At 40.5% G+C, this 27,851-nt stretch overlaps 1 protein-coding gene across 1 annotated transcript in view; it reads left to right on the top strand.

Moving 5' to 3' along the window:
• Positions 1–27,381, top strand: part of LOC127658377 (mannosyl-oligosaccharide 1,2-alpha-mannosidase IA-like) — a 280,871-nt gene extending 253,490 nt beyond the window's left edge. Inside the window, exons 6-12 of the mRNA XM_052147649.1 lie at positions 1,842–1,965; positions 3,769–3,862; positions 11,547–11,662; positions 14,839–15,058; positions 22,707–22,879; positions 24,494–24,609; positions 27,142–27,381. Of these exons, the coding sequence (XP_052003609.1) occupies positions 1,842–1,965; positions 3,769–3,862; positions 11,547–11,662; positions 14,839–15,058; positions 22,707–22,879; positions 24,494–24,609; positions 27,142–27,292 (994 nt within the window). The 3' untranslated portion in view covers positions 27,293–27,381. The remainder of the gene's footprint in view (positions 1–1,841; positions 1,966–3,768; positions 3,863–11,546; positions 11,663–14,838; positions 15,059–22,706; positions 22,880–24,493; positions 24,610–27,141) is intronic.
• The last annotated feature ends 470 nt before the right edge of the window (positions 27,382–27,851 follow it).

The following is a 27,851-nucleotide window of genomic DNA, read 5'->3' on the forward strand; positions in this document are numbered from 1 at the left end:
TCCACACCGCCGGAGAGAGAGAGAGCACGAAGCTGACTGTGCCCGTCACACTTACTGTGCGGGTAAAATTTGACCCAAAATATTAAATGAGTAACCACCCCGCATTTTAAGGAATTTAATAATTATAACATTGTTAAATGAAAAAACTAAAGTTATGCATTTTCGGATGGAGATTTTAAGTTAATCTTAACCGTATTTACATCTAAATTACTAACTTGTCATAATAGTGTAAATAAGTCAATTTTGTTTTGTATTCCCTTCTATAAAAAAATAACTTTTTTTTTAAAAATTGTCAAAATATCAAAATGTCTCACACATTTGGGCGATCTTCTGTAATAAAATAACTGCATGAAATAACAGTAATGACCAGTAGATGGCATCGTTCCTCCATGCATTGGCTGATCTCTATAGTCCAATGTTGTATATTATCACAAGTTATGCATTGGATATATATTAAGACATTATAAATATAGACATTAATTTGCTGCATTGTTGTTATTTTCAGGAAAGACGCTCACTTCACATTGAACAAAGATGCATAAACTGTTTAAATATGTAATCGAGTATGTAAGCATGTTTACATTAAAAAGTAAAAAAAATATATATATATATTATTAGCGTCTACTCAAAGTTATTTGTATAGTCTGTTGTTTTATATCAACAAAGAGTATTAAATCGGTGTCAAGTCATTTCTTTTAGCTTTCAGTTTGTTGATTGTTAGTGGTTTCAGTTGATTTTTCCTATAAAAATATTCTTTCCCTATTCTTCCCCAGACAGCAGCACTATTGATTGCTCCCTCAGAAGTGCATTGAAGCATGACTCGCTCGCACAATGAGAACCAGAAACAAATAATCGTGTGAATTAGTTCTGCTGTTTCACCGAATTAATCCTGCAGGGAGGACTGGAGCAAACAGCGAAAACCTGGAGCTGTTCATTTCAGAGTTCATCCCGCATCTTAGACTGTCTCTCTCTCACTCGTTCTCTCTCTCTCACTCGCTTACTCACTCGCTCTCACTCAATTCAATTCTCTCTCACTCTCGCTCGCTCTTTCACTCTCTCTCTCTCACTCGCTCGCTCTCTCTCACTCTCACTTTGCCTCTCTCTCTCTCACCCTCCCTCTCTCTCTCGCTCGCTCGCTCGCGCTCTCTCTCACTCTCTCTCTGCCTCTCACTCGCTCACTCTCTCTCACTCTCTCTCTCTCGCCCTCCCTCTCTCTCTCACGGTCTCTCTCTCTCTCACACTCTCTCTCGCCCTATCTATCTCTCTCTCTTTCTGTTCAGTGAGACCTGCAGCATAAACACAAGCAGAATCAATCTCTCTTGAACAACGCCTGAAATTTTAATTAAATTAAATCAAACGTTTGAAATGTTCCAAATATGCTCATAAAATAAAAAGTGTTCATAAAATATTTACTTTTCTCCATACAGGCAAATACACTGAAAAATAGTCATTTTATTGTTCAGTTTTTTGTCTAATGCCTGTTTATTTACTTAGTTACAATTAACAATTATCTATCAAAAATAGATTTTCATTTTGTCATTTAGCACCACAAAATATCCACCACACTTTTTAAAATAACTTTTAATAGTTTTCAAAATGTAATCTTTTATATAATATATATATAAAATCAGTTACTTATTAAACAGTTACTTATCTTTCTAATGTCCTTTTCTTTTTACAGTGATTAACTAAAAGATCAGCACCCTTTTCTATGGTTTGGTGTTTTGTTGCCATGGCTCCCACCAGCCGCACTGTTACGTCTTGTCACTGCTGTGGTTGCCATGGCAGCGGTGTGGCTTGGGTGGCGGTACTCACTGTGCGCGGTGTGCTCTCTGTTGCAGTGGCACCAGCTGGAGTTGGGGGTGGGCATCAGCCGGGAGCAGCATCCTGGCAGAGTTTGGAACGCTGCACCTGGAGTTCGTTCACCTCTCAGAACTCTCCGGAAATCCCATGTTCACTGAGAAGGCATGACACATTTATTTACTAATCATTACATACTGAGAAGATGTGTATGAAATGGCCTTCCATTGGATAAGAGGAATTTTGAAGTACATTTTAGCAGATTTTCAACATTCATTCAGACAAACTAGACAGATAAAACTTGTCAATACAAACCTTGATGTTGACTTGACAGAGACTTGACAGTCTGAAAGTGTAAACTAGTTTTAAATGTTTGATGGCTGTACTGACATTACAGTATGCCAAACAGCTATCTAGATATACAGCTAGATGGACGGACGGGCAGGCGAGCGAGCGAGTGGAAAGGTAGATAGACAGACAGACGGACGGACGGTTAAGTAGGTAGGTAGGTAGGAATATGGACAGACAGACAGACAGATAGATAGATAGACAGACAGACAGGTAGGTAGGAAGGTAGGAATATGGATAGACAGACAGACAGACAGACAGACAGACAGATAGATAGATAGATAGATAGACAGATAGACAGATAGATAGATAGGAATATAGATAGATAGATATACAAACAGACAGACAGACAGAGGTAGGTAGGTATGTAGGTAGGAAGATGGATAGACAGACAGACAGACAGACGGTAGGTAGGAAGATAGACAGACAGACAGACAGATGGATAGGTAGGAAGATAGACAGACAGACATACGGGTAGGTAGGAAGCTAGACAGGCAGACAGACAGACGGGTAGGTAGGACAGATAGACAGACAGGTACAGTAGGTAGGTAGGTAGGAAGATGGATATATGGACAGACAGATAGACAGACAGACAGACGGGTAGGTAGGAAGATAGACAGATAGATAGATGGATGGAAAGATGGAAAGTAGGAAGATAGGATAGATAGATAGACAGACAGACAGACGGGTAGGTAGGAAGATAGACAGACAGACGGATAGATGAATAGATGGATGGAAAGATGTAAAGTAGGTAGTTAGGAAGATAGATAGATAGATAGACAGACAGACGGGTAGGTAGGAAGATAGACAGACAGACATACGGGTAGGTAGGAAGATAGACAGACAGATAGATAGATAGATAGACAGACAGACAGACAGACAGACGGACGGACAGACGGGTAAGTAGGTAGGTAGGTAGGAAGATGGATATATGGACAGACAGATAGACAGACAGACAGACAGATATGTAGGAAGATAGACAGACAGACAGATAGATAGATGGATGGAAAGATGGAAAGTAGGTAGTTAGGAAGATAGATAGACAGACAGACAGACGGGTAGGTAGGAAGATAGACAGACAGACAGACAGACAGATAGATAGATGGATGGAAAGATGGAAAGTAGGTAGTTAGGAAGATAGATAGATAGACAGACAGACAGACAGACGGGTAGGTAGGAAGATAGACAGGCAGACAGACAGACAGACGGGTAGGTAGGAAAATAGACAGGCAGACAGACAGACAGACAGACCGATAGATGGATGGATAGATAGATAGATGGATGGATGGAAAGATGTATAGTAGGTAGTTAGGAAGATAGATAGACAGACAGACAGACAGGTAGGTAGGAAGATAGACAGATAGATAGATAGATAGATAGATAGATAGATAGATAGATAGATAGATAGATAGATGGATAGATAGATAGATGGATGGAAAGATGGAAAGTAGGTAGTTAGGAAGATAGACAGACAGACAGTCAGATGATAAATAGATAGATGGACAGACAGGATATACAGTATATATAAGAAAACAGATGGCACATGTTTAGTAGAATGATCCATATGTAGAGCGGGCCGGACACAAGCCTGAAATTAACTTTGATTTTGTTTGTCCTTAGGTTACAAACATTCGAAAGCTGTTGAGTAAAATCGAGAAGCCTCATGGTCTGTATCCAAACTTCTTGAGTCCTGTCAGTGGGAACTGGGTACAACGTAAGTAAGCTCTGTTAATGTTTTTACCCAAATCATTTTATTGGATTTTACATAGACAAAACGGGCTGTTGCTAAATCAGATTTAAAGGCTTGTCTATATTACTATATGCAATACTTAATCATTCTGAAACCCAACAACCATTCTTAAAAATGAAACCAATGATTCTGTTTGTAGGATCGTTAGGCTTGAACAATTTCTCCCCAGCAAATAATTTCACTGCTAGTTTAATTGCAATTGTTTTTTCTCTTTTAATGGACCACTTGTTGACATTTTTTACTAGTCTCAGGCCCTATTTTCGACCATGTTAATGGAAAGTGCTGCATGCATTTGTTTAGTTTGTTTGTTTTTCTGCTTTTATTTCTTTCTCCTGGTTTATCACGGCCTTGTTCTCTGTGTCTTGAAAGGCCGGCTCTCGCATACACCATCTCTAAGTTTCACAATACAATTATTCTGGCATCCATGACATCAATTGAGCCAGTGCAGCTCGCATGTCTGGGACTCGAGACCTGAGCCAAGAGTTATTAAAATTATAATAAATCCCATTACCTTCTGGAAATTCAATCTTTCAGAATCACCTGAACAACAGGGAAACTTTTTTTCTTTAAAGGGTTGAATGTAATCTGCAATTGCAGAGCTAATTGGTGTTGCATGGCGATGTCTAATGGGTGTGAGAGATAATGTGTGTGTGTGTGAGACCGTGTCACACCTAACTCATTCTGATTTGCATGACAATCAAGCGAGGGGCAGATCGAAACATTTCTGTCATTATGTTTCATGATTCTGATAATAGTCCCCAGATCATCCGTGACTCATACACAATGACATGTGCATATAAATAGAAGCTATTCAATTCCAATCCTGGTTCAAAGAGAACAGGGTGAATCTTATGCATCCTGTCAAGTACATGCAAAGGTCATATTATATGCCTATTTTCGGGCTATGAAGACTCAGTACTGATTGGTCAATCGCAGCATCCAGAGGTCTGATATTTTTAAATATTGACCGCTATTACGGCCGGCTCGTTTGGGACGGCAACATATAGGGGAGTCAAACTCAAGGGTGTTATAAACAAACATATAACCAAAATGTCTAGGGGTTAAACAAAGGCAAAAATCACATGGGATGGAAGCTGCTGGTGAGAATCAAGCCAGAGTTGTATCGATGACTCCTTTGAAGAGGTGAAACCAGAGCAAGTGAGCCAACGAGTCCACGAGCCCATGAGCGAGCGTGCCAATGAGCCCCAATTCTAGGGTGAACTACTATTTTATACTCCACACCCCCAATGCAATCAATGAAACAATTACGCCAACCAGAGCTCCCTCACTCTGCAGCCATGGGAAGAGGACGTCCAGGGCCGTAACACCTCCTTCCCCAAAAAGGTTCCCCAGGGAACCTAAAGAAAGGAAAGGGAATAGAGACAGAATACAAAACTCCAATACATCATCGTCTCCTCTCCACTCTACTCTTGGTCTGAATATCCTGGGCTCTAGGTTACTTAAAATAGAGAGGCAGAGAAATGCATAACACCCCTTTATACCCTGGAAAGAGCATCAGCAATTAGATTATCTTCTCCTTGCACATGTGTTATTTTTAGAGGATACGTTTGTAAAATAATACTCCACCTCATAATCCTTTGGTTCTGGTTGTGCATCCAATCTAAAAACACAGGAATTGGAAAAGATGAAGAACCCAAATATACTTCAAAATATTGAACTGCTAAGACAAGGCCAATGGCCTCCTTCTTAATGGTAGAGTAGACTTGTTGATGACGATTGATCTTCTTTGCAAAATAAATAACAGGATGTTCAATACCATCCGACCCATTTTGTAGAAGGACAGCACCAATACCACAAGCACTAGCATCAACAGCAAGACAAAAGGGCTTCTCAAAATTAGGACCAGCAAGTACCGTAGCATTAACAAGTACTTGCAATGCTTTGGCACTTTCAAAAGCCTGTTGACACCTTTCTGACCAACAAAATTGTATCTTTGGACTTAATAAATCGGTCAAAGGTGAAACAGAATTTTGACAAAACCACAGTAATACCCCACCATTCCCAAAAATCTATGGAATTCACGACAGGTAATAGGTGTGGTAAAATTACAAATGGCCTCTACTTTAGCACTAATAGGGCTCACAACTCCACGCCCAACCAACTTACCTAAATAGGTAACCGTAGCCTTCCCAAATTCACATTTGGCCAAAGTAATAGTTAAATTAGCTTCAGCCAGACATGAAAAGAGTTCTTTCGTTTGCTCAAGATGTTCAGACCAGGAAGAGCTGTACAGAAAATCATTGTCTAAATAAGCATTGTCTTTACCAATCATTGAAAGGTGGCAGGGGCATGTCGAACTCCAAAAGGCATCACCGTATACTGCAAAATGGTGTTAGGAGTGACAAAAGCAGACAATTCCTTTGCTCGAGCAGGTAAAGGTACCTGCCAATATCCCTTCAACAGGTCAAACTTACTAACAAATAGAGCATGATTATATTGACATGATCAATACAATCATCAATTCTTGGTAAAGGATGACAGTCAGGTTTAGTCACAGAATTGAGTTTTCTATAATCGGTTCAAAACCGATAAGAAACATCAGACTTCACCAAGATGCAAGGTGAACACCAAGAGCTAAAACTAGGTTCTGCGAAGCCATTAGCAAGTATATAATCCACCTCCTTCTTAAGCAACTTTCGTATAACAGGATTTACCCTGTATGCATGCTGTTTAAAACAAGGTGCTCCACCTACATCAATGTCATGTTCAATGACAGAGGTATGTTTAGGTATGTTGGAGAAAAGAGAAGGAAATAATTTCACCTGCTCAATAATGTCGCTTCGCTCTGGTACCAACTGATAGGGCAGCTTTGGCTCAGTTGGTAGAGCGGGTCGGCCACTAATTGCAGGGTTGGTGGTTCAAATCTCGGCCCACACGAGGCAAGACACTGAACCCCAAGTTGCTCCCAATGTCAGGCTAGCACCTTACATGCAGCTCTGCCGCCATTGGTGTATGAATGTGTGTGTGAATGGGTGAATGATTCACATTGTAAAGCACTTTGAATACCGTTAAGGCTTAAAAAGGCGCTATATAAGTGCAGACCATTTATCTTCTTCCGACGGTCAGAGTACTAATAAATAATTATTATCTGAAAGTTGTATTAACAATAGGGTAGGGTCCTGAAAACTTGATCACCTGCCTGAAAATTTCAAAACTTAGCCTTCCTATCGAAAATCTGTTCCATTTTTCTTTGAGAAGCACCTAATTTCTTTTGAGACAAATAGCTCTTGTTTCATAAAGGCGATACCAAAACCTATTCACGTAGTCAAAGACATTCTCAGGAAGCTTAGAAATACTCCACTCATCAGCTAAAACAGTGGTAGGTCCTTGTGGCAGGGCGGAGGGCGGGACCGGGTGTGTAGGATCACAGTCCTCTAACCGTGTGGCCAAACAAGAGTTCATTAGGGCTAAACCCTTTACTCTCTTGGACCACCTCACGTATGGCCAACAACATTCAAGGTAAGCCATCCTCCCAGTCACAGTCAAGCTCCACTCAATATGATCTCAAAAGAGACTTTTAGGTTTGATGGTATCTTTCAAGAGCTCCTTGACTCTGTGGATGATAGGCACTGGATATATTGTCTTTGACCTTAAGCTGATGCAGAGCTTTTGAAAACTGTCTAGACATAAAATTAGAACCTTGATCAGATTGACCAATCTTTGGAATACCGAAGACAGACATGAAGTTTGTAAGGGTTTTTAATATAGACTTTGTAGTAATAGACCTCAAATGATAAGCTGCAGGATAAAGGGTTGTTTGGAACATAATAGTCAGAAAATAACAATGTCCAGCCTTTGACCTAGATATAGGACCAGCACAGTTAATGTTTAAATGGTCAAAAGGGTTGGAGACTGCAGCAATCAGTTTTAATGGAGCCACTGGCAACTTCTGTTTAGGGTTACCAGTGATCTGAAATGTATTACACAATCTCACATAGTTAGACACATCTCACTTAAGCTTAGGCCAGTAAAACATCCTCATGACCCTATCATAAGTCTTATGAACACCCGGTCCCCAATCGGGCTAATGAGCCGAGGAGAGGGATGCAGCAGGATGCGGCAGTTCGAGAGAGATAGAGCCACACGCAACTGCCATGTGTGCATTTGTGTTGTGTGTTTTTTTGTCTCATTAAAATTATTTTGACCGTTCAGTCGGTTCCCGCCACCTCCTTTCCCATTCTAACCTGGAGGAGGAGGGATGCGCTATCGTGGAGTCCTCGCCACTGCCATCTTCCCAAAGGAGCAGCTGCAGCCATCCGCCAGGGGATGGAGGAGTTGTTACCGGCCACCTGGATGCAGAGCAACAGCTGCCATCAGCAAGGGGAGAAGGGGCTCGCTGCCGGCCACCTAGAGTGGTGGAGCTGCTGCCAGGGATGGAGGGGCTCCCTACTGGCCGCCAAAATGCAGAGGGACGTTCCATCCACCAGGAGTCAGAGGACTTGCTCTGGTCCACCCGGGAGGAGCGGCTGTCGTCCACCAGAGGGTGGAGGAGTGGTCGAGGACCAGGCGACGACGTGTCTGGGAACCGGCGAGCAAATGTTTTTCGTTTTTTCTCTCTCTCCTCTCTCTCTCACTGTAGCTCTGCCTTGCCCTTTCCTTCTCCTGTTTTTTTCCCTCCCCTTGTCACCCTCCCCAGCTCTAGAGAGGTCAGAAGGGCAGTGCCGCCTCCTCCTTTCCCATTCTAACCTTGTTACAGACTATTATATCATTGACAAACTTTCTACCAGAAATCGTTGAGATCTGAATTTGTTCACTAAATTTGTAAATTGTACAGCTTCTTCTGTAAGTTTATTCACGTTGTGCTCATTCAAATACGTAGCTACAGCAGTAGGAATACAGTTCTTAAATTCCTCCAAAAGTATTAACTCTCTAAGCTGCTCTTTATTTGTCACTTTCATTGAGGTACATCAACAATCAAACAAACTTTCTTTCTCTCTTGCAAACTCAATATACGTGTGGCTCTCAGGATTTTTATGAGACCGAAATCTCTGACAGTAGGCCTCATGGACAAGTTAATATGCATGCAAAACAGCAGATTTGAGGGAATCGAGGAAGTGCAGAATATACTTCTCTGGCTTTTCCCATTGAAGCACACTGCAACAATAACGTCCAAACCTCCTTCGGCCATTTCAAAGAAAGAGCAACACACTCAAAGTGAGAAAAATATTTCTCCACCTCTTTTTCAGAGAATGGCGGAACAAGTCTCAAATCCTTGTGAACATCAAACACAAGATCAGCTGCTAAAAATGAATGAGATGAAGCAGAGTGAGGTACATCAGATCTAGGAACTGCAACTGCTTTCGATGCCAACTCCAATTCTAATCTCTTTAACTGAAATTCTCTCTCCTCTCATTCCCTTTCTACCTCAAGCTCCAATTTTTCACTGCCAATTCTTGCTCTTCCATAGCGTGAACCTCACGCTCAGTTTTTCCTCTTCTGAGTGTAACTGTTTCTCGTACACAGTCATCTCTCTAAGCTTTGTTTCACTAACAAAGATGCCAAAAACTCATCAGGAACAATTGGCTCAGTTCTTACCATTAAAACTCCTCTCTCAGCAAGTACGCTTTTTCAATCTCCCACTAGTGTTCCTTTAAGTATCCTGGATGGGAATCTCTATATTAAAGCATTCAGCGATTTGCGAAAGTTGTTCCTTTGTACACCTATCCAATAAATCTTCAGAAGGGCACTCAAAAACATTTTCAACTATTGAAGAATTTTTTTTAATCCAAAAAGTGACCAAAGCTTAACACGATACACAGCAACTAAGCTGATACATGTGTGACACCACTACAAATCCCTATGGTGACGACTACAAATCCCATAATCCAAAGCATCAAACTAACCCACAGTGCACACCTATTACGAATCCTACCTAATTACAATATCACAGAGACCTAACACAAGTCACTAAGGAATCCCTCGAACACAATCAAGGTTGCCACAAAACTCAGTATAACTCTAAACAAGGCTATTTCCCTGTTTACTAACTTAACTTTTTACAAATAATGAAAGTTAAAAACCTTTAACTTTCATTGTGTTTCATTTAACTTCATTTGTGAGTGTCACCATAACTAATAATGAGAATACTCCAATTCCTAACTAAACAAATACAAAAATTATTTAAACCCTTTCTAGTCTTCAAAGGTGTATAAGGCTCAGAGTGGCATTAAACACTGAACTTTAATCAGTCTTTTGAGACCAAAAGTCCAAAAGCGTACCCCCAACAGAAATTTAAACCTCCACCCAGGATAACCTTCAAATATAAAAAAATCCAAATAATAAACAAAAAAAAAAAACAAACAGTGCCCCGATGGAAAGATTTGAAAAAATGTCCCAGCTGGAAACACTAAAAGTAAAAGGTGAACACTCAAACACATACTCGCCAACACAGCTCCATGTGATATCCCGGACGAGCCCCCAATTTATGTTACGGCCCGCTCGTTTGAGATAATAAGCTGGATAATGAGCAGTCGGGTTGTGGTCATTTGCACTCTATAAAACCAACAGAACTCTGATGCTGACCATGGATGTTAAATAAGCCTTCTTTCAAATAAGCAGCCATATCACCCTGTAGCTCAAGATTGGTTGCCCACTGAAGCTAAGCAGGGTTGAGCCTGGTCAGTACCTGGATGGGAGACCTCCTGGGGAAAACTAAGTTTGCTGATGGAAGAGGTATTAGGGAGGTGAGTAGGGGGTGCTCATCCTATGGTCTGGTCTGTGTGGGTCCTAATTCCCAGTATAGTGACGGGGAGACTATAATGTAAAAAGGCACCGTCCTTCAGATGAGATATTAAACTGAGGTCCTGAATCTCTGTGGTCATTAAAAATCCCAGGACACTTCTTGTAAAGAGTAGGGGTGTAACCCTGATGTCCTGGCTAAATTCTCCCCATTGGCCCTCCTCAATCATGGCCTCCTAATAATCCCCATCCATTAATTGGCTCTATAACTCTACTCTCCACCAGTGTGTGGTGGGCATACTGGTGCACTATGGCTGCTGTCGCATCATTCAGGTTGATGCTGCACACTGGTGGAGGCTGAGGAGAGTCCCCTGTTCACTGTGTAAAGTGCTTTGAGTGTAGTGTCAGAAAACTGCTATATAAATGTAACTTTCATTCAAATATGCCATTTCAATTTAAAACAATGTTTCATGTAAATTTACTTATCTATTTGGAAGTAGTTGTGTAATAATTGACATGAGCAGGCAGGTGATAATTTTCATGATTTAAACCAACAGAACTCCGATGCAGACTCTGCAGTCGCTTTCTTCTTACTTAATAATATATTTTCAACTAAAATCTGAATCGGGGTCCTGACCTATCGGGGTTCATTGCGATAATGATTGGCTGACTCTAGATAATCCCTTACAAATTTTAGCAGCACTCTCATTTAGAGATGACCTAAGATCCAACAGACATGGACTAAAAGCCACAGAACTACAATTTTAAATGACTGAGTCTATAATTGTCATTAAAATAACTTGTCTTTACCAAAAAATGTAATATGGCTACTTTTTATTTTTGGGGTGAAATGTCCTGGACATGACATTGTGAGATTCACCCATATCGTCTATGTCTGTCTATGATTGTGGGTTTTGTTTTAAACGTCTTCTCTCCTTCATTTTCTCAGATCACGTGTCTATCGGTGGTCTCGGGGACAGTTTCTATGAGTACCTGATCAAATCATACCTGATGTCAGACAAGACCGATGAGGAGGCAAAGAGAATGTACTACAGCGCTATGGAGGTATCAAAATATGAAATATATTGCCATCATTAATTCGGGGTTGATACGATTAGTTTAAGATTAGATTCACCTCAGGCTCATGTTAATACTGATATGAAAGGCTATAACAACGATACGAGAGAGCAAACTCGTTTTCACTTATAGCCATTTAATTGAATTAGCATATTAGCCATTCATTAGATAATGTTGCCCTTTGATGAACGAGGGCTGCCAAAATATTAATTACATTTAACAGGAAAACGCAGTTTTATCCGCCCAAGGTTAGAGCGTAACATATATTTAAGATGTTCTTGATGATCAAGATTTAATCTGAGAGGATTTGTGCCCTGATTACTTGGTAATTAAACATGTCTACATTACCTGTATTAAATGAGCTTCAGATGTACTTGCTTCAATGATCTACATTTACTCATTTAGCAGATGTTTAGCAGAGAAAATCTTTGTCAAGTTTCATTCGGGTAACAGAACGTTGTGAAAACGGAAATGGGGAGCTACACAAAAGTCAATGATTCGTGTGCTGCTCTAAAGATGCAAAAAAAGAAACCGAGAGAAGATACAGATCAATAGCAGACACTATAATACTGAGATGTTCCCCTGTTTATCTCTGGCAGATTTATGCACCTTCACATGTACAATCCCAATAGAATGTCAATGAGGCTTGTCTTCAGTGGACAGCTCAGACTGTAGGGCTGGGTATTGTTCAAAAATGTTCGATATCGATACCGATACGATATCTCCTGAGCCACTGCAGCTCCAACAACATAAAAGCACAAAGGAACAAATTGTAACCAACACAAACAAATCAGTGCAAATAGTTTTAATAAAGTTCAAATAGTATAACATTAATGTGAAGAGGAATAAAAAAACAAGAAAGCTAAACTGTTAATTCACCCAACCCTAAGGACAAGTACGGTTTAACAAGATAACTAGTTTAATGTGAGTTAAACTTGATCAGGTACTGTCAACCTTAAAGCATTTTTAGCACCGATTTAGCTAGCTATACCATCCAAAATATAGCCATACATCCAAACAAAATGTAGCGTTACGTAGGTCCTAGTTTATAGGACTATGTCACCGTACACAAGCACGTACCACTACAAGTCTTGGTCTCGGTCTTCTTGCAGTCGAAGACGGAGCAACTTTCCACTCTTAAGTTTATTCCGTGCACTGTCAAGTGCTTCATCAGATTTGTTGTGTTGCCGGTCTTGGCAGCAATTATCTTGTTGCAAATATTGCATCGTGCGCTGTTGGCATCGAGCCTGGTGAAATGTAGCCACACTTTTGATCTTTTCCACATCTTTCACATGTATGGGGTTTGAGACGCATACACAATACAGCCTCACATGTGAGCCGCTTCTCTGGGCATAACCGGCGTAAACTAGTGTTTTTCCTTGATGCCTAAACACAGCCAATCCACATCAAGCATGCTACATGCTTATCACTGACGTTGACGAGATTAACCACTTAGGTATCAAAATTTGGTACCGAACAACAAGACATTTTTTGATACTTGATTGTTTAGAGGCTATCCAGTCGGTGCCTAAAATTGATCGAACTCGATACCCAGCCCTATCAGATTGTCAATGTCTTATACTATACAAAAAACATTTCATGCATGTGCATATTGTTCCCGTTTTATATGTGCATTGATTTCAGGTTTATTGAAATCAAGCATTGCTTCATCAGGTTTAATAGTTACATTTCTGCTGAAGAACTACACAACCCATGATCCTGAAGAGAAATCCACCAATCAGAGAATCGCAGCTAACAAAGTGCACCAGAAGAGCTCTGCAGCGACCGCACACTCCCATAACGCACTGTGAATTTTGCAATTGAATCGCTCTCCCTAGACTCTCAAACTACTTATTACTTATATATTTGTATGTATCTAAATATTTAGATATGAACTTTAAATATATTATGTCTATACCTATAATCAACAACCTTAAATCAACAGTATTATATTTTTTTATTGGTTTTTAATTTGATTACATCATCCGCATGCTTTATGGGATTGTAGTTAATTCCCTCATTAAAGACGTTAAGTACACAGTCATGCGCCTTTTGTCTTTTTGTCCCATTTTGAAATCAAATATTTTTTTGCTTTAAAACTCAATTTGTAATGTTGTGATTCACCTCGAAACTGGTTGTTTTGGTGCATGGCTGAGAACTCTTTTGTAAAGAATTGAATTATATCTCAATGGAAAATAATAATGGGATAAATACAGTTGAAAAAGTGGGCAGGCACTGTTAATCGAGGGGGCACAAAGGACCGAAAAACATATGTTGATTTCAGCCTTTTAAGAGCCCATAAAAGAAATCGGGCATGGGTGGAATATCTATTGTAATATGATGAAAGTTTTGTGATTTATATGTTAGTTTCATGCACAAATAAAGTTATTTCTTCAGAATAGATTGCCACTTTCCACCAATCATTGGAGGGGTGGTGCTTAATCGTTAATTGATTCGTTAAGGACAATAAGAATGGCAAAATTTCTTATGTCTCCGATCCCTAGTGATTTACAGAGCACTTATTACAGGGACAATCCCCCGGAGCAACCTGGAGTTAAGTGTCTTGCTCAAGGACACAATGGTGGGGATCGAACCAGCAACCTTCTGATTACCAGTTCTGTGCTTTAGCCCACTACGCCGCCACCACCACTCTGTGTCCTTGATATGCACGTTTATATTTATATTTAATATATACTGATACCTAGTAGCTTACTCAAAACCCATATTTACCTTCATATATTTTTTATTTAAAAAATATTTGTGAATGTACAAAGTGTGCAAAAACAACTCTATTTTGAGGATTAGATTGTTTTTCCATAAAAGTTATACATTGCTATTCACTTGGAGCTTTTATTTTGACACAATGTTCTGCATCTGGTGAAACTGTTCTTGCCACGGTTGTAGATTTGTATAAAAACATGTAGCGGTTACCAATGTTTGGATTTACAGTGCGCAAATGCTTGAACTTGACAAGCACATGAGCCCACGAGCCCCGCTCATGCACAGAACAGTGCGTCACCCATTTATTCTGAGGCGCACATACCATATTTATCTGCCTTTAATTGCAGCCTTTTGCGGTTTAATAATCGCATATGACCAACTCTCCATTTTGATGTTATTTTAATTATAGTAGTATATTTACAATGGTAGTTTGTCATTTTCAGGCCATCGAGACTAACCTGGTCCAGAAGTCTCCCGGTGGATTGACGTACGTGGCAGAGTGGAGGGGTGGCATTCTGGATCATAAGATGGGGCATCTGGCGTGTTTCTCAGGTGGGATGATCGGCATCGGTGCTGATGATGGACCTCCAGAGAAGCGACAGCACTACCTGGATCTTGCAGCTGAAATCACTCACACCTGCCACGAGTCCTACAGCCGCTCAGGTGAGTTCAGTTAAAGAGAGTAGGGAGACTTTGATCAGAATATATGGTTATTTTTTAATGTCCTTCATCAGGGAAACATGCTTTTTGCCCATATAATTTTATAGTTCTGGTATTTAACAGCAGAGGTGAACAGATGGACACTAACAAGCCAATAGAGTGCAATAGTCTGAACCTTAAATCCCATTAATGTTTTCCATAGAGGAATTGATTTCCTAACGATAACTTATAAAGGCAATCCTAACCTGAGCTCACAGGTTGTTAATCCATGGTATAAGCTTTTGTTGAAGTCATCAGTCTGCATTATTTCAACATGTTTGATAGTGGAATTCCTGGCGAAGAACTGCACTACCCATGATCCTGAAGAGGAATCCACCAATCAGATTGTAGTTCATTCCCTCAATAAAGAGGTTAAGAGACGTTAAAGGTTGCTTGGGGTCACCACTGCTTTTCAACATTGTTGTCGATGCTATAATGAGAAAAGATTTTGCCAACCGCCGCAGAGTCGAAGTTGGGCAACATCACCGATTTGATGTTTGCGGACGATTGTGTGATCTTTACAGATGACAATGAGGAAGCTTCCACAATTTTTCACAATATCAAGAGGGAGGCTTACCCGTATGGCTTAACCATCAACGCAGAGAACACCAAAGTGCTCATGATATGGTATACCTCGATGGCGCCAGATTAGAGCAAGTGAAAGAATGAAAATACCTTGGCTCAATTGTGCAAGAACAGAAAATTACCGTCACAGCCGATATTGCCAATGGAACTGGACAAGCAGCAGCAGCCTTCGGATCTCTGACATGGCGTCTATGGAGTAAAAGAAATGTAAACATTGGTAACAAAATGCTCATATACAGATCATTGGTACTGTCTGTGCGCAGAATCATGGATGCTGCTGCAGTCTTCCAAATGCGATGCTTGCGTCGAATTTTAGGACAAAATACGCAAGGAAACCATCAGAGAGCAGTGCAGTGACCAACCGACCATATTCGAGGAAGTCCAAAAGTGCAGATTGTGGTGGTTTGGTCAAGTGTGCCGCATGAACCACCTTCCTTACCGGCTCCTCTGGAAATCGCACCTTGATGGCTGGAAAGTACAACGAAAAGCACTGTAAGGGGGTTTAATGGAAAGGAGGAGGCGAGAACCGGCTTGACAATATAAATAATAGTTTTAAAATAAAACTGAACCAAAAACACACAAACATAAACACACAGCAGCTGCCTGTAATTCTCTCTCTCTCTCTCTCTCGAACCGTCATCACCGGCCGCCTTTATCCCTTGCGCGCCTCCATCAGGCTGATGGGGGACCGTGTGCATTGTTCCAGCCCGGCCCCGCCCTCCACCGCTCTACACTCCTCCTGGCGTTGCCTCAGACCAGGGAGCCCCTGTGCCTTGTGCCTCGTCTGCCGGCAGGTCATCCCCACCTTCCTCAACCCGGGAGGGTTAAAACAACAGCAAAACAAAATAGGCAAGGGATAAAGGCCAACATGGAGTGACCGATAGAGAGAGAGAGAGAGGTCCTACCGCTCCAGGTGGTCGGGGAGTCGCTTCCCTCCTCCCCTCGCGGACGGCGGTCCTCTCGACCCCTCTGCGTTTCTGGAGGATGGGAGGGCACTCCTCCGCCCCTGGCAGCGTCTCCTTCGTTCCAAGCGGTCGGGGCATCCAGTCTCCACTCGCTTCGTGGACGGCGGCCGTTCTCCGCATCCGGGCGGTCGGGTTACTCAGTACCCTGATGGATGGCTACTCCCCTGTGTGGACAGCAGTGTCAAGGACTCGTGACACGCGATGGGTTTTGGCACCAATGTAAGGGGGTTTAGAAGGGAATGGAGGAGTCGAGAACCGGCTTGACAATATAAATAATAGTTTAATGATAAACTGAACCAAAAACACACAAACATAAACACACAGAGTCGCTTCCTGTAATTCATCACCGGCCGCCTTTATCCCTCACACACCCCTATCAGGCTAATTGGGCAGGCGTTGTTCCAGCCCAGCCCTGCCCTCCTCCGCTCTACACGCCTCCCGGCGTTGCCTCAGGCCAGGGAGTCCCGGCATGACTTACATCCTCCCCCCTCGTATCCCTGCCTTCCTCGACCTGGGAAGAGGCAGGAGGGTAAAAAACAACAACAAACTCCTCCTCCCTCTCAGGCAGATGGCAGACGCTCCTCCCTGGGTGGACCAGAGTCAGACCGACCCCCAGTGGACAGAACGCCCCTCTGTGTTCTCGCTGACCTGTGGGTACACTCCTCTGCCCCTGGCAGCAGTCCTACCGCTCCAGGCGGTCAGGGAGGAGGGACGCGGACGGCGGTCCTCTCGACCCCTCTGCGTTTCTGGAGGATGGGAGGGCACTCCTCCACTCCTGGCAGGGGCTCCTTCGCTCGGAGAGTCCAGTCTCCACTTGCTTCGCGGACGGCGGCCGTTCTACGCATCCGGGCGGTCGGACTACTCAGTCCCCCAGCGGATGGCAGCGGCACTCCCCTGAGTGGACAGCAGTGTTGAGGACTCTGCGACGGGCATCCCTCCTCCTTCCCGGGTTTCGGCACAAATGTAAGGGGGTTTAGAAGGGAATGGAGGAGGCAAGAACCGGCTTGACAATATAAATAATAGTTTAATGATAAACTGAACCAAAAACACACAAACATAAACACACAGAGCAGCTTCCTGTAATTCTCTCTCTCTCTCGAACCGTCGTCACCGGCCACCTTTATCCCTCGTGTGCCCCCATCAGGCTGTTTGGGAACCGGGTGTGTGTTGTTCCAACCCGGCCCGCTCTCCTCCGCTCTACAAGCGCCAAAGTAAATGTGGGCGAAGCAAATTGAAGAAGATCTGATAAATCGAAGACTCACTCCAGCAGAACCAAAAGAAGCAACGATGGTGGGAAATTTTAAAGGATGAATGGGAAAAATACTTCCGGCTGAAAAAGTGGGTGGCCTTTTTACATTTAAATCTTCTCTAAAAGGAAACCGTAAATCATTTAGGATCTCGGAAGACACCAGTCAGAGTTATCGTAGTTGTAGGATATCGCAGTTTTAGTTAAAAAAAAAAATGTTTCATTTGAAAAATATCTCCGGTCTAATCATAGAGAAAGATTTAAAAGGGTGGATTCCCTTGAAATATTCCTTTTGACTTTATTTTTATCTTTATCTTTTCTAGTCCATCTGTCATACAGAAAATCCAATCTGTTGCTGCTCAGATATCGCATGTTGTTAATCTCTCGGATAATCAGAGAATCTTTGAACAGACAGTGCTTGGTTCTCTCATATCAGACACAAAACAAATGAGATGAAGATCAAAAATAGCAGGAATTGCTCTGGACTTCACAAGAACGCTCTCGTCAGGGGAATCCAAGAGCAACAGATTTAATGTGAATAGAGCACGACTATTTATGGAAGCCATACTCCATTAAAGATGAATAAACAATGAATCATTGTTATTTCATGTTAACTAATGTAAACAGCCCTATTGTAAAGTCTAACCATTTAAATTAAGTATTTATACATCATGGCTGTTTTTGCTGTACTGGCGTTAGTTTATGCTGATTAAATTAAAAGTACTCTAATTATCCTATTATACTGTGATTATTGTATAAATGGCTTTATTTGTGGCATGAGGGTTTAATGAAAATCATCATAGAGAATAATAAGAAATACAAAACCACTGTGTCAGGACGCATTTCAGTAATGAAGAATTGTCCTGAAATTATATGCACAAAAATATGCAGCTGAAAAATAGAATTAATTATATAAAATAATTCATGTAAGTAATTTAATTAATTTAATTATATATTAATTAATATAATTAAGTATTTGTATATCATGGCAGTATTTGTCTTTAAAAATATTTCAAATGGAAAAAATGTAATTTTATTAATTTATTAGTTATTTTAATGTAATTATTTATTTTAATTAACATCATTTATAATTAATTTATATCATTAAGTATTTATACATCATGGTAATATTTGTTGTACTGTATTTATGCTGATTTAAATAAATAAAACATTGTATTACTGTAATTTTAATGCAGTATTGTAAAAGTACAGTAATGAGAATGTAATGTGAATAATAGAAATTACAATAGAATTATCTGCATTTGGGGGGAAATTTGCTTAATTTTCATGATAGTAATGTCACAATGCAACAAATCCTAAAATAGACTTTATTTTCTTAATACTTCAATTAATTAAAAAAAATATATATTATTTGATTGATTAATAATAAATAATATAATAATATAATGGATTATATAATTATACCTATTGGCAGTAATTGGTGTACTGTATTTATGCTCATTTAAATGTTATAACATAATTGGAATAATTAAAAAAAAGTAGAACACATTAAATGGTCACAAAAATGGTCCTTAAATATGTTTAATTTACTTAATGCAACAATATATATATATATATGTGTGCGTGAGTGCGTGTTTTGTGTGAGTGTGTGTGTGTGAGTGTGTGTGTGTGTGAGTGTGTGCGTGAGTGTGTGCGTGAGTGTGTGCGTGAGTGTGTGCGTGTGCGTGTGTGTGTGCGTGTGTGTGAGTGCGTGTGTGTGTTTGTGTGTGAGTGTGTGTGTTTGTCATTATGAATCATTAGGTCTATGGAGAGTCCTCATAACAATAGCTGCACTAACATGTGTGTGCGTGTGTGTGTGTGTGTGTGTGACATTTACCCATATTTAGATTATTTGTCTATGAATGTCACAGTTTGGTCTTCTATCAGCATAATAGACAGCCTATAGCATCATTCACAATAATAAAAAAAGCACTTACAACACCGTAACACCTTAATATATTGTTCCATTGATTGTAAATTGTTTATACAAATAAATAATTAAATAATAATTGTATTTAAAACCCCAGTGAGCAAGTCGAAGGTGACTGGAGCACAAAACTCCATAAGATGTTGGTTAATGGAGAAAAATAACCTTGGGAGAAACCAGACCCACTGTGGGGGCCAGTTCCCCTCTGACTAACATCATGAATATAATGACAATAATAGTTATTTGCGTGTAGTGCAAGTCATGGGTTAAAATGAGCAAATGAAGTAAGTGTTAAAACAAAGATTTTGTAAGATTAATGACTAATGTCTTTGAAGTTCATCCTGGATTAACTGCAGAAGTTCATATAGATGCAATTGTCCTTTGTTAGTTATCTGATGAAGCCTTTTGTTGGAAATTAATTGATAGTCTATATATTCCATTTTTGAAAGTGTAATCCATCATTAGACAAAGGTGATGCAGGCAGAGATCAATGAGGTGCATCGCAGTTCAACTGATCATTTCGGTGAGGTTCGGTGAGGTCTATCGTAAATCCAAGGTTCAGACAATGGCATATGAAGTATCCCATGTCTTAAAGTTGGAGTTAGCATCAGTTCATCCTCTGAAGTCCATTGTAATAGACTGAAGTGATGTCTGGCTAACACCGGATGCAGTTAGTCATCATCATTCAGAGACACGTAGCAGTGGAGTCCGACACCAAGCAGGAACAGAGCTGGATCTGACCAGCTCTGGTGACCTCAGGATTTCAATCCCGAGGTTGAGACAGGGAAACAAATAGAACAATATTAGCGGAGATGCCATTTAATTTATTGCAGAGTTATAGATCATGATCACTGTTTCTAGTTCCGGCAGACCTAACTAAAGCAGCCAAATTTTGAGTTGATGGATAAATTAGGTGTATGTCTGGCTAAATAGTTGAGTCTTTAGTCTAGACTTAAATTGAGTGAGTGTGTCTGAGTCCCGAACAGTGTTAGGGAGACTATTCCATAGTTTAGGAGACAAGTAGGAAGAGAATCGACCTCCTTTTGTGGATTTTGGTATTCTAGGAACTATTAACAGGCCAGAATTTTGTGTTTGTGATGCATGTCAGAAGGTCACTTATTTTAGACTTATTTTTTAGAGGTTTTTGGTCCTTGATTTCATTGGTTTTTGGTCTTTGATTTCATTGATACACTTTGCTAATTTAGGGTTTTGAAGAAATATAAATTTGAGTATCGTCGACATAACAGTGGAAACTTATTCCCCGATCGTTTATAATATCTCCCAGGGGAAGCATATACAAGGAGAAAAGCAGAGGCCCTAAAACTGATCCCTGTGGCACTCCATTCTTAACTTTTGTTTTGATTTGACAATTCCTCATTTACACAGACAAAGTGGTAGCGGTCTGCTTAATAGGACCTAAACCATGCTAATGCAAGTCCACAAATACCAACATAATTCTCCAACCTATTCTAGAGAATGTCGTGATCTATCGTGTCGAATGCAGCACTAAGATCTAAAAGCACTAGAAGAGAAATGCAGCTGCGATCAGATGATAAGAGCAAGTCATTTGTAACTCTTAAGTGCAGTCTCTGTACTGTGATGGGGCCTAAAATCTGACAGAAATTGTTAATATATTCCATTTCTCTGTAGAAATGAACATAGTTGGGAGGACATTACCTTTTCTAGTATTTTCGACATAAATGGTAGATTCGAAATCGGTCTGTAATTAGCCAATTCTCTAGAATCAAGCTGTGGCTTCTTAATAAGCAGTTTGATATTTTAAAGTTTTTGGGACATGTCCTAAGGATAGTGAGGAGTTAATTACATTAAGAACAGGTTCTGAGATTACAGGGAATACCTCTTTTAAGAGCTTAGTTGGTATTGGATCTATCATACATGTTGTGGCTTTTGATTTAGAGCTAAGTTTTGTTAGCTCTTCATGATCTGTCTCATAATCATGAATTATTAGACACTGTTTTCTATAAATAAACGATTGCATAATTCCAATCTATTTTATCAGTAAAGAAATTCATGAAATCATTACTATTGTGCCTCGACGGAATATCTGGTTCAGTTGAGGCTTTATTCCTAAACAGTTTAGACACAGTACTGAATAAACACCTAGGATTGTTGTGTTTTTATTCTATGAGTTTGCTCAAATATGCTGACCTGGGAGCTTTTAGTGCCTGTCTGGAGCAACAGACTCAATCCTTCTATGTACCGCAAAATGCCTCTAATTTTGCATTCTTCCACTTGCGCTCCATTTTCCAAGCTGCTCTCTTGAGAGTGTGAATGTGATCATTGTGCCATGGTCAGGGCTGGACTGGTAATCTGGCATACCAGGCATTTTCCAGGTGGGCCGACGCACTTTGGGGCTGATCGGGGAGGACTGGCCATCGGGCGAACCGAGCAGGACAGTGGGTCGGCCATGAAACATGCCGTATGGGCCGCGATGTGCTAAAATGAGTGTTATGCAGAACCGAACTGTGCCACGATATGCAGAAAAGGACAGCAAACTGCATTTTGAAGTTAAACACGAGAACAAATCCCCTAATTTATCAGTCCAGGAGTCACTCCTGAAATCAAAATTACATTTATGCATTTGGCAGACGCTTTTATCCAAAGGGACTTACAGTGCACTTATTACAGGGACAATCCCCCCGGAGCAACCTGGAGTTAAGTGTCCTGCTCAATGACACAATGGTGATGGCTGTGGGGATCGAACCAGTGACCTTCTGATTAACAGTTATGTGCTTTAGTCCACTACGCCACCACCACTCCAGATGACAATAGCAACGTTTTGGCATCTCAGTAATGAGGATGCAGTAATGAGTCAAAGAACCGTTGTGATTACTGTGATTATATTTAAAGGTTTTTCTCTGTCAACAGCCACTAAACTCGGTCCTGAGGCATTTCGTTTTGATGGAGGAGCCGAGGCCACCGCCACCCGCCTGAGTGACCGCTACTACATCCTGAGGCCAGAGGTCATCGAGAGTTACATGTACATGTGGCGTTTGACCCATGACCCCAAGTACAGGCAGTGGGGCTGGGAGGCTGTAGAGGTATGTGAGATATCTGTGAAAAAATACACCAGTTCGTACCGCACATATAGTCGTAATTTTATCTTCTATATGGTGTTAATAAACCATTTTTTCTGCTGAACTATCAAGAGATGATTGTTTATCTAAATGGATGGGCAGATGGATAGAAAGATATGGCACTTGCTCACATTATTCTTGGTAAGTGAATGGTTGTTGGCTGTGGCTGATACAGTAATATATCTCGTGTTTAAGTGTTGTGTATTCACTCTCCGACACACTGACTTGTTAATTACAGGGTTCAGGAGGTGGAGAAAGACATAAATGGATCTGTCATGAAATCATAAGCCAATCCTAATTATAGTGTAGATGTCTACCTTTGTACTAGGTTAATACATCATTAATTTGTCACATCAGCTCTTCTTATTCAGCACTCAAATTAAGTAACAAAAAGCAGTTCTCATGTTTTAAATAGTATTCTCACTTGATGGTATCCTCTATCCTGCATCTGTGGTTATCAACAGTTCAATTGAAGGACATTATATTAGCCAGTGGTTCTTAACTTTACATTATACATCAAGTGGCGAGCCGGCACATTACCAACATTGTTTATCAGCTGAAGGTAAATAAAAATGTGCTTGCAGTGAACTGTACCATGAACTGCACAGGCCTAACAATGTGCGAAGTTATTAACATGACTGTGGCAGCGGCGGTGTGGAAGAAGTGCCCGTCCGGAGAGAGGGAAGCGGTAAGGGAACTTACACCAGAGCCAAATTATGTCTAACACCTGTCTCTAATTTCAGTGAACACAGAGAGAGAGACAGACAAAAAAAACTTACTCGCCGGTTCTCTGATACACCGTCGCATGGTCCTCGATCACTCCTCCACCTTCTCAGGCGGACGACAGCCGCTCCTCCCCGGGCGGACCGGAGTCAGACCCATGACCCCCGGTGGACAGAACATCCCTCCGCGGTCCCAGCGACTCGTGGGGACACTCCTCCGCCCCTGGCAGCGGCCCTACCGCTCCAGGCGGTCCGGAAGTCACTTCCCTCCTCCCCTCGCGGACGCCGGTCTTCTTTCGACCCCTCCACGTTTCTGGGGGATGGCAGGGCTCTCCTCTGCCCCTGGCAGCGGCTCCATCGCTCCAGACGGTTGGGAAGTCCAGTCCCCACTTGCCTCGTGGACGGCGGCCGTTCACCGCATCCAGGCGGTCGGGCTACTCCATCCCCCGGCAGATGGCAGTGGCGCTCCCCCGGGTGGAAGGCAGTGTCGAGGACTCCGCGACGGGCATCCCTCCTACTTCCCGGATTTCGGCACCAGTGTAAAGGTATTTAGATGGGCAAGGAGGATGCGAGGACCGGCTTGACAATATAAATAATAGTTTAATGAGAAACTTAAACAAAAGACACAAACACACACATGCCGTAAACGATCTCTCTCTGTGCTCTCTGTGCACTGAAATTAGAGACAGGTGTTAGACATAATTTGGCTCAGGTGTAAGTGCCCTTACCGCTTCCATCTCTCCGGATGGGCACTTGACCACACCCCCGCTGCCACAATGACATCATAGGCTGAATGACATTCTGACTTTTTCAGAACAGACCTTGTGACCTCTCAGCATGCGTCTTGTCTTCACAGGCGTTAGAGAAGCATTGTCGTGTGGAAGCGGGTTTCTCAGGAATTCGTGATGTGTACGCCTCAATGGTCAGCCATGACAACATGCAGCAGAGCTTCTTCCTGTCTGAGACCCTCAAGTGAGTGAAGAGAAATGTTCATTTTTAGTGATATTTGTACTTTGTAAAAAGGTTGACAGTTCTCATTTTTAATTAGATAAGTAAGCTTAGACATATGCTTGGAATAACGAAACATGTGTTTGAAGAAAATGGATACTTCAGATCACAGAGGGTGCATTTAATTGATCAAAAAAATATGATTATGTACGGTTATGCATTAGAAATGTTGCATATGACTATTAAGGTTTGTAATAACTTCAATATGTAATTTTATTTGTCTACCTGTGCTAGCAAAGCCCAATTTTCAGCAGCCATTATCGCAGTCTACTAAGAAAATAATCGGATACCTAGTGCTTTTTAAAGTGGTGTTCTAATTTAGTACTAGAAGAACTTTAACACAGTTGAATCGGTCATGCTTCTAGCCTTGGTCAATACAAATTTATTTTGAATTGATTAAAAAATATCTAAAAACCTACCATCCCTGGAGTCGCGAGTTCGAATCCAGGGTGGTCCAGCCAGGTCTCATAAGCAACCAAATTGGCCCGGTTGCTAGGGAGGGTAGAGTCACATGGGGTAACCTCCTCATGGTGGTGATTAGTGGTTCTCTCAATGGGGCGTGTGGTGAGTTGTGTGTGGATCGTGGAGAGTAGCATGAGCCTCCACATGCTGTGAGTCTCCGCGGTGTCATGCACAACGAGTCACGTGATCAGATGCGCGGATTGACGGTCTCAGAAGTGGAGACAACTGAGACTTGTCCTCCGCCACCCGGATTGAGGCGAGTAACCGCGCCACCACGAGGACCTACTAAGTAGTGGGAATTGGGTAATCCAAATTGGGAGAAAAGGGGATACAAATTTTTTTTATAAAAAAATCTAAAACACGGCAATTCCAAACTTTTGAATGGCAGTGCACTCAATATTTGCTATTTCCTTTTTATCGTACTACTTGATATTTTAAAGTCACGGAAATGTGTTACATTTTTTTAAAAAGTGGAGAAATCATGGAAATTACTTAAATCTTAATCTTGGAAAAGTCATGGGAATTAATCAAATCTTAAGAAGTCGAGGAAATTAAATCTTAAAAAGTCATGGTCAAAAAGGCAATTAGTAAATCTTAAAAATCTTGGAAAAGTCATGGAAATTTAGGTAAACCTTAAAAATCTTGGAAAAGTCATGGATATTTAGGTAAGTCTTAAAAATCTTGGAAAAGTCATGGAAATTTTGGTAAATCTTAAAAATCTTGGAAAAGTCATGGAAATTTAGGTAAATCTTACAAATCTTGGAAAAGTCATGGAAATTTAGGTAAATCTTACAAATCTTGGAAAAGTCATGGAAATTTAGGTAAATCTTACAAATCTTGGAAAAGTCATGGAAATTTAGGTAAATCTTACAAATCTTGGAAAAGTCATGGAAATTTAGGTAAATCTTACAAATCTTGGAAAAGTCATGGAAATTTAGGTAAATCTTACAAATCTTGGAAAAGTCATGGAAATTTTGGTAAATCTTAAAAATCTTGGAAAAGTCATGGAAATGTAGGTACATTTTTTTTAATTTTGGAAAAGTCATGGAAATTTAGGTAAACCTTAAAATCTTGGAAAAGTCGTGGAAAAATTAAAAAAAAATCTTGGATAAGTCATGGAAATTTAGGTAAATTTTAAAATCTTGGAAAAGACATGTATATTTAGGTCAATTTTAAAAAATCTTGGAAAAGTCATTGCAATTTGTTTCCAAAATAGTGCTTCTTAAATTGATGTTCTAATTTAGTACTAGGAAGAAGAAAAAAACTTTTGCACTGTTGAATCATCGTGCTTCGAGCATTGAGTGTATTTTTATTTATTTTCTATCAATTTAATGCAACCTTGGTCAATAAAAGTGTCCATTTCTTTAAATAATTTAAAACAGTGATTCCAAACTTTTGAATGGCAGTTTATATCAACATCATTATGTCCTTTTTATAGTAATACCTGATATTTTTAAAGTAACGGAAATGTGTTAATCCTTTAAAAGTTATGCAAATTGGTTGAATCTTTAAAAATCTAGGAAAAGTCATCTAAATTAGTTACATTTTAAAAAATATTGGAGAAGTCATGGAAATTATTTAAATCTTCAAAATATAAGAAAAGTCATTTGAATTAATTACGATTTTAGTAGTCGAGGAAATTAGTTGAATCTTAACTAAATCTTAAGTCATGGGAAGTCGATGAATTTAGTTAAATATTCAATTTTAATGAAACATTAAATATTATATATATTTTTTAGTTATGTAAGTAGTTAAATCATAAAAGTCGTGGGAATTAGTTAAATCTTAAAAAGTGTTTGGAAAGTAGTTAAAAAATAAATAAAATAATAAATCATGGAAAAGTTGTAGAAATAGTTCAAATTTAAAAGGTCATGACAATTTGTTACATCTGAAGTCATATAAAGTTGTTAAATCTTCAATAAATCAATGGAAAGTTCATAGAGAATAGTTGATTAAAAAAATCTTAAAATCCCTAAAACGTGAAAAAATGTGTTTTTTTACAAATGTGTTAATCGTTGCCCTCTGTGATCGTAGATATCTGTACCTGCTGTTCTCTGAGGACGACCTGTTGCCATTGGACGACTGGGTGTTTAACACAGAGGCACACCTGCTGCCCGTCATACGCAAGAACTGTCTACGGGAGCAGGACAGCACGCTGGACAACGGACAGACACCCCTCGAATAGAATTGACCATTCCACGTACAAAACACACACACACACCTGAAACACTGATTCAAAAAGCAGGGCCACGACCTCAAGGGTCCTGCCATGAATTCTCAGCTCCTTTCCTGAAAAGGATCTCATCAAATATATAGTGATTGTATATCTCTTGTATATCTGGACAATCAAAGTAAAACGTGACTTTCACAAGAAGAGCGCCTTTTTTCCTTTGCTTCTTTCCTCTGTGAGGAAACGGAATAACCTGCAGTCCCAAGTCTGCGGGAAGCGTGCTGTATGACAGTGGGCCGTGCAGAGCGAAAGAGAAAACCACTTTTCTTCACGTCTCGCCTGTAATTTATCTTTTCTTTCATCCTTTCATTGTGTATTCCTCTCCCAACTCTTCTGCCAAAGCGCTTGCGCTCTTTATTTCTTATTCTCTCCCTGCCCAGCATGATATCTAGTTTTATGTCCAATTTCGTGGTATAATCTATTTTTTATTATTATTTGGAGGGAACGCAAGGACCAAGGCATTTACAAACTGTCCTTTCAAAAATTTAAGGATAAAAGGTTGACATGTATTGCT

The sequence above is a fragment of the Xyrauchen texanus genome, chromosome 17 (genome assembly GCF_025860055.1).
Source record: "Xyrauchen texanus isolate HMW12.3.18 chromosome 17, RBS_HiC_50CHRs, whole genome shotgun sequence".
In the NCBI taxonomy this organism is placed as follows: Eukaryota; Metazoa; Chordata; class Actinopteri; order Cypriniformes; family Catostomidae; genus Xyrauchen; species Xyrauchen texanus.